General features: G+C 33.7%; 2 protein-coding genes across 4 annotated transcripts in view; both read left to right on the top strand.

Annotated features, from left to right (window-relative positions):
* The window catches only part of LOC126779560 (hemolin-like), a 57,451-nt gene extending 54,305 nt beyond the window's left edge, over positions 1 to 3,146 (top strand). For all 3 annotated transcript variants that reach the window (XM_050503665.1, XM_050503663.1, XM_050503664.1), the window contains exons 4-6: positions 285 to 878; positions 1,825 to 2,027; positions 2,778 to 3,146. In XM_050503665.1, coding sequence (XP_050359622.1) covers positions 285 to 878; positions 1,825 to 2,027; positions 2,778 to 3,073 — 1,093 coding nt within the window. In that variant the 3' untranslated portion in view covers positions 3,074 to 3,146. The remainder of the gene's footprint in view (positions 1 to 284; positions 879 to 1,824; positions 2,028 to 2,777) is intronic.
* Positions 3,147 to 5,578: 2,432 nt separating this feature from the next.
* LOC126779651 (protein TEX261) lies at positions 5,579 to 12,088 on the top strand. Its single transcript, XM_050503803.1, has 5 exons — positions 5,579 to 5,937; positions 7,109 to 7,188; positions 7,612 to 7,833; positions 8,492 to 8,603; positions 9,146 to 12,088. Exons 1-5 carry the CDS (start codon positions 5,868 to 5,870, stop codon positions 9,262 to 9,264), a joined length of 603 nt encoding a protein of 200 aa, XP_050359760.1. The 5' UTR covers positions 5,579 to 5,867; the 3' UTR covers positions 9,265 to 12,088.
* Positions 12,089 to 12,218: the final 130 nt, after the last annotated feature.

Raw genomic sequence — 12,218 nt, 5'->3', positions numbered from 1 at the left:
CTTTTTAAGGAGAAGGTTGGTGGAATACACATGAGGCAGAATTTCAGTGAAATTCGACACATGCAGGTTTCCCCACGATGTTTTCCTTCACCGTCAAGCACGAGATGAATTATAATAACTAGGCATTGTTAAATAATCACCCGCTAAATAACGTTTATAAGCAAGGCCAATAAAATCAAACATAATAAAAAAACAAAATACCTTATTCAACATTGAAGCATTACACTTACTTATTGATAGTCAAACAATGAACATAATTCAAATATGTATATTATCTGTGGCAGATACTCATGGCTAAAAAACGGCAAACCTTTAACTCCGAACGCTGACGTCATACAAAGTTCCAACGACGGAACATTAATATTCAAAAAGCCCGCCAAATCCGACGAGGGCCAATACCAATGTTTGGCCCAAACCGACCTTGGCACAGCCAGCTCTAGAACTGTCAATGTCAAACGAACTTATATTGACGTTCCGAAAGTTGACTTAAAAAAACACAAACCAAACGAAGGAAACATCTTCAAATTGGATTGTAGCATCCCCAATTCATATCCCAAACCGGAGATCGTATGGCTGTACCAATACCTGTCCGATGCTAGCATATCCCGTACCATTATAAATCAGCGGATAACAACATCCCCCGACGGTGATTTATACTTCACTAGCGTAACCAAAGAAGATGCGAGTCCAGTACACAAATACGTTTGTACTGCGAAGTCACCGGCTGTTGATGACTATGTGGTTTTGGCGGAACACGTGATCGAAGACGTTGTCAGCGGTGAGGCCAAACAATCGGAGTTGGTTAAGCAATACGTCAGCGGTGATATGACAGCCAAAGTTGGCGATGTTACTATGATATATTGCATCTACGGTGGAACGTGAGTATTTTTAATCATACATTTTTACTTTTTATTTCTGTGATCGTTGCCATGATGATTGAGCCCGCTATCTAAGATACTACTCGTCGGCGCCAATATTTTTGCTAAGAGTTTGTTTATTTGAACTAAACTTGGATAAAATGCAATCAGATTAATGATTAAGGATTACAAAATCTAATCATCAATCATAGTATAAGGGAAGTAAAAAATTATCTTATTTCACATGAAAATCTTATCTAACGAAGAAATCTACGAAGCCTATATATATATATATATATGTATATTTATCTCGTTTATATTATTAAGTACATACTTAGAGCTTAACGAGTAATAAACAATAACTTAAGTACGTTGAGTATTCATTAAAATTTTATTACATAATTTTTATTGCGGATAACATTGTTCGAAATAAAAAATGCCAATAAAAAGATAAATACGTCTCAACAACGATTTTAAAAAGTAGATATGATATCATATATTATACATAATAATAAAATATGATATATAAGAAAATATACAGTAACAGAAACAGCCTGTTAATGTCCCACTGCTGGGCTAAGGCCTCCTCTCCTCTATTTGAGGAGAAGGTTTGGAGCTTATTCTACCACGCTGATCCAATGCGGTTTAGTAGAATACACATGTGGCATAATTTCAATGAAATAAGACACATGCAGGTTTCCTCACGATAAGAAAAAAAGAAAACATATATATTTTGTATTAATTTCACTTCACCTACGGGTTACCATGTCACATTTATAGGGCTATTTTGTAAGAACTGTTAGGAATATATCAAAACTATAAAAAAGTAATAAAAATTGTCTATGATATCATCCATCAAGGTCATGTGTGAGTGAGGTCTATGTCACTTAACTTAGTGACAATGAACATATTAAAAGTATATAGTTGAATGAACAAAAACTAACTAATTTAAAAATTCAAAATTCAGTCCCCTCGCCCACCCGGAATGGTATAAAGATGGAAGGAACGTCAACGGTGATCCCAAGGATCGTGTGACGAGGTACAATAGAAGCGCGGGAAAACGTCTCCTGATCAAGGAGACCTGGATCTCGGATCAGGGCGAATACACTTGCATCGTTGACAACGAAGTCGCCAAGACGCAGAAGAACACCATCAGGCTTACCGTTGTCAGTGAGTATGGTTGACCTTAATAATTAATCGTTGTTTTTGCATTGAAACTGGCTGATAGGATAGTTGGTGTGTTTAATAAAATAAAGGAAATCTATATCGTATAGTGGTATACAAAACTTAGATTTGCTTATAATTATGTTATAATAAAAACAGTTCTTTATAAATATGTCCAAATTGATGAGTGTGGCTTTGTAACTCATCAGATATTCTGCCGCTAAATAGCATACTTGGGATTATTGTTTTGTGAGTGAGCCATTGTAATAGGCACAAGGGACATTCTTAATTCTCAAAGTTAGTGGTTGGTGATGTAAGGAGCAGTTAATATTTCTTACAGTATTAGAGCATTAGCGTTCAGTTGACGGATTTGCCCGTCCGCCAGCTTAATACAAAAAAAATCCTTATTCAACCTTTTCACTTAACAACAATTTTGAACTTCAATTGCAAAAACTACGCCGAGGACTCCATAATGAATACCATAGACTATATTTAAGATATATTAGATATTGACCAATGACGTCATGTCAATTCAAGGTCAAAGTTGTTTATTTATCTTATCCTACTACCGTTGGAGTCTGTTATACATATATAGTAAGCTAGCTAGATTTATAATGCCTTACAAATACATACTCACTTTAAACAAAAACATTCGTTTTTTAAAATATCTAAATATGTTTGTAATCGTTACACATATTTTCAAATTTCGAATTTATACATCGGTAAAAAGTTTTTATATCACATTTAATAATATAGGTGCCCCAAAATTCGTGAGGGAACGTCAACCGACATTGATCGTAAAAGCCGGAGAGGATGTCACTATTGCCTGTCAAGCGGCCGGTGTTCCCGCCCCCGAACTGTCATGGACGTACAACGCGCAGACCTTACCTCCGGGTGACAGAATAACACTCAACAAATCTTCAAGAGGGAACACGACAGTCGCTGATCTGACCATTAAGAACGTGCTGATAGAAGACAAAGGATATTACGGATGCAAGGGAATCAACGATAATGGTAAAATATACGCGGAGACGTTAGTTTACGTTCAGTAATTTTTATTATTAATCATATATAATTTTTGTATTTAACATTATAATAAATTAATATAATATTATTTAAAACTTTGATTTTTGTTTTCATTTTCTTTTGAGCGACAATAAAGTTTTTACGAAAATTCGTATTTCATATTTTTAGACGTTAGATCAAACACAACATGGGATAGACATTTTTTTTAAATCTTGCATAATAATGAATGAATTATAGCTAAAAGCATCAAGTTATTCGTATTGAAAAATAATACCTACTTAATATGAATCATGTGCTCTTGATCTCCTCGCAGACAATTTATCTTTCCGATAGTAATCGTTTTAAAAATAGATTTACAATGCATACATCAGACAGTAAATAGGTAATACTTTGAAGAGTAAATCGTAAAATATTTAAAGACACTAAAATAAATTACATATTTATAAGTTGTTATCAATACATATAATTAATTTGTAACTTAAATCTGTCTGTACATGGAAGATATATGAGTATAACTATTACCTTTATCAATACAATAATAATAATGTCCTCCAGACCGATTTCCGCCACGGCGGCCAATCGCAAGTGAGATTAGCCAACTACGCAGAAGATATTATAGTGCACAAGTGTGTGCGCAAACACAGGTGCACTCTCTATTCCCTAACTCTCATAATCCGATGGGACGGCAATCCGACACGACAGGAAAGAGTTCAGGCGCAGGACCAACGCTTTACGTGCTTTCCGAGGCACGGGAGTGTCCACATTTCCAACTTCCAGACTCCGGGCTGAGAATTTTCTGACAGAAAAAAACCCAATAACTTTTTATTCGCCCGACCTAGGAATTGAATCTAGGACCTCCGCGTCTGCGACCTTACGTCAAGCCACTAGACCAACGAGGCAGTCAATCATCAATACAATAGAACCCAAAACAATGATTGTTAGAATTTTTGTCTGTTTGTCTGTTCGTTTCTGCACGCTAATCTTAGAAACGGTTTAACGGATTTGAGTGCGGTTTTCACTAATGTGTTGTGGCTAACTTCACTTAAAATTAAGTGTTTATTTTATTTCAATCGATTTATAAGGTTATGTCAATTTAAAGAATCACGTCGAACATTTATTCGATACAATTGCTATAAAATAACTGTTCTTTCAATGTAAGTTGAACTCAGATGTATATGATCAATCATATTAAATAGGGTTCAGCTTATGCTGGTAAATGTCGGTTAACTCGCCCATGAGTAGATATATGTCTATCTTTTAAAGTTGACTATAACCTTTAGTATGGTAATCAAATTTGTTCTAAAATAATGCATTATTCGCAAAGTCGTTTTTATAAAACATTAATTCTTATGAAAGATATCGAGATAAGACCATAGACAATTTTATTACTTTTTATAGTTTTGACATATTATTACAATGGATAGTTGAGTAGGTTGTTTGAAAATACTCATACATACATAAGTATTTATTTTCGGTTTGTGAATATTTTTGTGAATATCTTTGTAACTTAAAGGTTAGGTAAGGTAGGTATTTTGTTTAGAGAATGGAGGCTCGCATAGCGTGCGTCGTGCCCGCATGGCCGTCAGAGCGCCACGGTAGCATGCGAAAGCGATCCGCTGGTTATTTAGTGGGTATTCCGATGTTCGAGGTGCACTCGGCGCCTTGGACGCAGGCGAGTCCCACATACTCCTCACTGTTCCCGTGGGGGAAATGCATTATTTTCCAGCGTTAAAAAAAAGGTAGGTATTTTGTTTCGTTGCCGTACATATATGTGTTTTGTTAAATTTATACTTAGTCGGTTAGTTTGACAAGTGAAGTAAAGCCTTAAAAATATATTTATACAAACAAAAATTTTAATTTTTAATTTGTGGAATGTTGGCAAGAATGCTAGCACCATTTCCCCCTTTGAATGTCAATTCCGATTCTCTGAGCGAAAAATGAACCAGTTAATCGGTTAATTGATAGTAGTTGAATAAGTACTTATTCAAAAAAAAGATTTACGATTTAATTTTAAAAGGATACAATGTGAAGGTATCGTTTGCAGTCGCAATAAATAAAGCACAGGGAAAGACATTCGAGTATGTCGGAATAGATTTAAGGGAATAATGTTTTTTCATGTATAATTCTAATTTTATGTTGCCTTATCTAGATCCGGGTGCAGCAAAAACCGACTTAATATCCCACCAAAATAAAACTAAATATGTTGTATATACTAAAATATTATAAGTCAGCTCTTAGTGATTTTTTTAAATAATACGTAAGTGAAACCGCGGGCACAGCTAGTATCAAATAATATAGTAGTTTATTAATTGGAATATTTTTATAATTTAATTACTGGAAAAAGATTAATAACATTAATAATTTACGGAATTTTGGACGCTAGAACGTAAAATGTAACGTAATTTGTTCTGGGTTGCCATAAAGTAGAATTTACCACTAAATATTAATTTATAAATTTTAAAATGTTAAAAAGTTTCAATATTCAATACAAACTATGTATATGTAAATATACATATCTATGTAATGTTACATTATATATAATGATCAAAATTCCAATTATGATCAAGCGGCTTATGTGCTAGTCAACCGAACAACTGTATAAAACCTCTTTAGAACTTTGAATTACTGCCTCTATTTTGAAATCACATAGCTTATGGATACAACTAAATTAGTTTAAAGTGAACGATTTGAGGGAAAATAAAAACATGACAAGCCAATATTAATATCAATCCTTGACATTGATTTTGACATATGACAACGCGTATAACCTTAAAATATTTGAAATTATCAAAACAATAAATATATAGCGATATAATAAAGATGCTTTTTATATATTTATTAAGTTTACTATCCTTAGCATTGCAAGCTATTTTCGTAACATTGGCTTTAGGTGAGTACAGTTATTCTTCATTATTCTTGGAGTAAATATGTTGAGTGTATTTACCTTGAAAATAATTAAAAAAAGTGGGTACGAACATGTTGGCACCTGTTCCTGCGTATAAAAATATCTTGGTGCCATCTAAGAAATGTATATTAATAGCCTCGGGATTTATTAACCCGTTTTTGTCTCATTTACAGAATGGTTTTTAGTGTCGGCTTTAAATAATTATATTTAACAAAAATTATGTTATTTTATGGTAAATTTATTAAATAAATTAAGCGTCATTTTACTGGACATATATAAAACTTATTGACCAATAACTTATACTGTCTGGCTGTGAAATATATATAGAATATTTTTTTATTGAGCTTTGTATATAAATAACCATACATATGTACATCTACAGCTATACAATTGCAGTATATGAGTAATTTCATTCTTACGAGTATTTTTTTTTCAGATCCTTTTAATATTCAAAATATAAGTTAATTTTTATTTTTTCCAGTAGTACATCACAATATATCCTCCTCGTAATAAAAATTGTGAAATATCATTCTAGGCCTTATTCTATATATGATATAGGTGTTATTGTTTATTAATGTTGAAACCAGTGCAGAGTTTCAACTCGGCTATACTGAGCCGGCTCATTTTGCCGCATGACATATGTTAAAATTAAATTGTCATGATCTATTTAAAATGATAAAATTAGTTTATGATTTATGATTAAAATGTTCTCTCTTTCCTTCTTTACTTTAATCAGGGAGTAATCGTAACGATATAATTTTATATTTTGCCCAATATAAGGTATATTAGTTAGTTATAGTTGGATCTCCCAAATTCATTTTGATGTACTATGTATAAAAGATATTATCATTGTATCATGGATTGGCTAACATTGAGATGTCATACCAAATTTACTAGATGGTAAGGCTTTGTGTTAACCAATCTGTGTAGGTTCCACCCACTCATCAGATATTTTTCCGTCAAACAGTATTTAGTATTGTTGTGTTAAAGTTTGACGGGTGAGTAAGTCAGTGTAATTACAGGCACAAGAGACATGACATCTTAGTTCCCAAGATTAGTGGCACGTGTATTGTGTGGGCAATGTGTGGAATGGTTGCAGTGGTCATAAAATATGTAACAGAGAACCATTAATTTATTTAGAAATTAATATTTTCAGCTGCGGGATTGTTCTATCTCGCAGAACTGGTAGAGGAATACACAGTTATCGCTAAATATGTAATATCATGGTTTGTTGTAGTAAGTATATTCAATATTTATTTATTTACGGTTGTGGTTTTAACTGGCCCTATGGCACTGCTGGCCTGCCATCCACTCCAAGATTGCACATGAGCAATTTCGGTATGCATAATGTATTTATAAATTGATGTAAACTTATATTATGAATTTAAAATATGCATATTAGTCAGCTGTTACGTACAATACACGCAGTAACTTGCAGACTACCAGAGGTAAAATATATAAACATAAATATTCTTTGGGCATTAGTGACTCATTTGCTGATGTAAATAGCTTTTTAGTAAAAAAGAAATAACATAAATAAGTTTGGTTTTAACGTAACGGTTGTCTAGGAAGTGGTGACCACTTATTATCTGGTAGCCCATTTGCTTTTTGTTTTAATTATAATTAAAAAAATATTAATTATCAATATTTTTGTTTAAGGTAACTGCGGCAATCCACGTCGGACTTATATTATTTGAAGATATTCCATTCTATTTGAATGTAATAGGCCTGTTCCAACAACTGCTGTATGGATTATTACTAAAGGACTTCCCAGTGGTCCGAGTGTCAAGTGTACCGTTTGTAACGGCTGTGTTGAATCTCATATTACACCATTATCTGGCTATCAAATATTTTGGAAGTGTTTATTATGCGTTTTCTGAGGTAAGTTATATTATATTGGATAATAGTATATTGGATAATAGTTGTATAGTAGTCTGTAGACGTATCACTGTTCACATGTTCTACTTGGCTGTTACAATGAGTCATCTGACAACCGCCCATAGAAATTGTCGCTGAAAGAAATATTACACATTCCTTACAACGCCTATGTTGGTGGTCAACCTTGGGAACCAGTATGTCCCTTGTGCCTGAAATTTCATTGGCTTACTCAACCAACTGAAACATAACATTACTAACTATTGCTGGCTTTGGACAAAGTCCTACCACCAAGTAAAATCCCAACCATACACCAAGTAAATATTTTATGATATATATATATAAAACCATTGCTTACCTTTTTTTATAGTTCCTATGTTTTTTATTGAGTATCAAAAAAAAAAGCCGAGATGGCCTAGTGGTTAGAACGCGTGGATCTTAACCGATGATCATGGGTTCAAACCCGGGCAAGCAACACTACTCCAAACCTTCTCCTCAAAAGGGAGAGGAGGCCTTAGCCCAGCAGTGGGACATTAACAGGCTGTTACTGTACTGTACTGTACCACTATGTAACCTGTACCTCGTGTACCTCGATGTTATGTACTCGTAAGTGTGTATCCTTTGTAAGAGATCTTTAATAAATAAATAAATATTAATATTCCAGGTATTAGCATATTTCACACTCTGCCTCTGGATCGTACCGTTCGCGCTGTTCGTCTCGCTGTCCGCAAACGATTATGTACTGCCCACTACTGGGGAAAGACAACCTCTATTAGGTAAACCTGTATACTTCTACACCAATCGAAGAAATAAAGATAAACAAATCTGACATATTCCACGCGATTCGCTCAGTAACAACACAGCACTGCTCTGCTGTATTACGCACTACGAACAGTTCTTGATTAATATATCTCTATATAAAACACAACACTATTGCACTTAACTATTTTTTAATTTTACTTATAAAGTTCCGATAACAACTTTACTGACATTCAAAGCGCCATTTATTCGCGCCATAATAACTACCACAGATTATTCATGACCAATGATATCGCGTCAATTCAAGATCAAATTTGTTTATTTGTCTTTACACTTGTGGTTGGACTATACTTGTCTTATATACCGACGTTGACAGTGTCCTGAGTAAAGGTTTGGCTACACAGGTGAGGACGTGGTATTTTGATTTCTTAAGTGTGTTTTCGACATCCAGCTGAGAGTTTTTAAGACGCTGTCGTGGTTATTCGGGTCAACAGTAAAGTCATTTGGAAAAATATTGTAGACATTTTACTTCCGATATTGAGACTTTTTTTTGTTTCAGATGACGACAACGTTGTCACAGATTATCTATCACGGAAGGCGAAACGGTATAGTCTATTGTCGTTCTTTAGTTTTGCTAAAGATTCGATATTGCCACAGAGAAGTAAAAAAGCTTTTTAATTTTTTATATTAAATAGGCATAGGGTGTAATTAGTTCAGTCCAAAAATGGGAAATATTTGGGTGATATTTGTACTTTAAAGTGGTTTAACTTAAAAAAAAATACTCAAAGGATTATCAAATTGTCTTCCATTTGGAGCAATGTCATTATATTAAAAAATACATTTATTTTTTATGTAGATTAATATATGCGTATCGATTCGGGTGCATTTGCACAAAACCCTTGAAAATATAGTTATAAGGGATATAGTTTGAGTCGTTTAGGCCCACCGACTCGCATCGGAAAAAGAAGAGGCCTTATCCCAGCAGTGGGACACTTACAGGATTACTTTATATGTTACAATATACAACATAATATATAGATTGATTTCTTCCCGCTAGCAAAATCTCTCTGAATTTGACGTCGCTCAAATAAAGAATGCCTCGCCATTCAATTTTGTTAAAAACTCTTCAAATTATTGGTATTATTATAAAAGCATAACTAAATACCAAATTTAAATTAGCAAAGAAAGAACACATTTGAAATTCGAACAAATGCATTCGCTTATAATTTTGTGAATAAAACAAAACATAATCGATTTTTTTTTTTACGACCAGCCAGTATGTTATCTGGAACAAAAAGGATTACATACCTTCCTACCTTTGGTTAGAAAAGATATAACAATTGATTAATATAATTTATAGGACATAACGATGCGTGGTCTACGCACACATCTTTATAATATATGTTCAGCGCTGTTGAAAGGTTACCTCAACTATTTATGTTTATAGTGTAACACTGATCTTGACTAAATGACTGATGTCAGGACAAATTTAAATATATTATAACTATACCAAACTAGAATCTCATCGAAATCGCTTCAGTAATTCTATGATTTTAGTGACGTAATAGTGATTTAAATATTTTGAGCTTTAGGTTAAGCCACTTTTTAAAAATTGTCAATTGATTCGATAAGAATATGTAAGCAGTTGCTTGGTCTGTGTTCAATATTATTTCTTATCTGTACTCTTACTTGTGTGAAACAAACAAACAGCCCATTTGTGTTAGAAGTCCAAATAAGCTATACTAAAATTAAAACGAATTCATTCTGTTATTAATAGATTATTTTTCTTTTCTTCGATAATAATTAATATAATTATTTATTTTTGGCTGGCAACATTGGTGATAAATAAACATGGCGGCTATTTAAACAGCTTATTAGGATTAATGTATATTCTCGTGTTGGTGGTTTGTTAAAAGACTTGGTTATATTTAATTATGATTTAAGTGTAAGTTGTAAATAATATTTATATGTTAATTATAGAGGCCACAGGAAGACAGAGTACCAAATTACTAGTGTTTTTTTATAAATAATAGAATATAATGACTAAAATTAATATATTAGGATAATAGCAGTGTTCAAATTAAAAAGTTAAGAGTAAGATTCTCTTGCTATAAATTTTAACCTTTACTTCAAACCTAGTATAATTTATAATGAGTGGCATTTATTAATAATTCTTCATCATCATTATCTCAATTAGTGGCAGGCGCCATTAGGATTGTCGTAATTTGTTTATTTTGACGAAAGTGTAAATTATACAGCCAGACGTATTATCCGGTTTATACAAATTTTGATTATTATATTTATATTAATTAATATAAATGGCCAATACATTACACATCTGCGATTTACCGACGACATTGTCATCATGGCGGAGACTCTGCAGGATTTGGAAGAGATGCTAAACAGCCTGAGCGATTCTTCAAGACGAGTAGGTCTCGGGGTGAACATTGAAAAGACCAAAATTATGGCAAACCGACATGTATCCCCGAGACCAGTGGTCGTAAATGGCTCTCCACTTGAAGTTGTGTAGGAATATATCTACCTGGGCCAAACCATACAACTTGGCCGGCACAACTTTGAGAAGGAGGCTAAAAGAAGAATACGTTTGGGCTGGGCGGCATTCGGGAGGTTACGTCATATTTTTGAATCGTCGATCCCACAGTCGCTTAAGACCAGGGTATTTAATCAGTGCGTCCTACCTATAATGGCTTACGGTGCCGAAACGTGGACACTTACCGTAGGACTGGTCCACAAATTTAAAGTCGCTCAGCGAGCAATGGAAACCGCGATGCTAGGGGTTTCTCTGGCAGATAGAATCCGAAATGAGGACATTCGCCAGAGAGCTAAAGTCACCGACATCGCGCGTAGAATAAGCTCGCTGAAGTGGAAGTGGGTTGGTCATGTCTCCAGGCGCATTGATGGCCGACGGAGCCGACACGAGAGTGGAGACCACGCTTAGGCAAACATAGTGTAGGACGCCCTGTGACAAGATGGACCGACGATTTAAAAAAGGTGGCAGGTTCGGGATGGATGCGGACTGCCCAAGATTGGGATGGCTGGCGTTCTATGGGGGAGGCTTTCGTCCAGCAGTGGACGGCAAAAGGCTGAAAAAAAAAAACAAATTTTGATTGACTGATAAGCGCCACTGCTGCGAAAGAGCTGCTAGTCAATGATTATTGTAAATTTGAAAAATAGTGTTGATCTATTATTTAAGATGTAATTATTAAAATTTAGAAAATGAACGAATAAACAATCACGGCCTTATCTTGTAACCCTTGTGTAGCCGGTGTTCAGTTAAACTGATTATTTCTTTGTCATTATTGCTTTGACATTCGAAAGAAAAAGATAGCAATATTTAACAAACCATTTATTCAACAGATAATAAAATGAACTTAATACAGAATATACTAATATAAGTCTAGCGTTTTTTTTTATTTTAAGTAAATTATGTTGCTTTAAAATATTTATATGTAAATATTGACTCATTATTGTAATATTTTTGTTGTGATAAATAAATTATTAGAAAATTGAAAGTGTTTTTTATTACGGCAATTAAGAAAAAAAATACTTTTTTTTATATATTATCCATTACATAACTCTGCGAATATTCCAGAATAGGGGAGCAATGTGCT

The sequence above is a fragment of the Nymphalis io genome, chromosome 29 (genome assembly GCF_905147045.1).
Source record: "Nymphalis io chromosome 29, ilAglIoxx1.1, whole genome shotgun sequence".
Classification (NCBI taxonomy): Eukaryota; Metazoa; Arthropoda; class Insecta; order Lepidoptera; family Nymphalidae; genus Nymphalis; species Nymphalis io.
The sequence above is the reverse complement of the archived record's forward strand: the minus strand, read 5'-3'. Positions and strand labels throughout refer to the sequence as shown.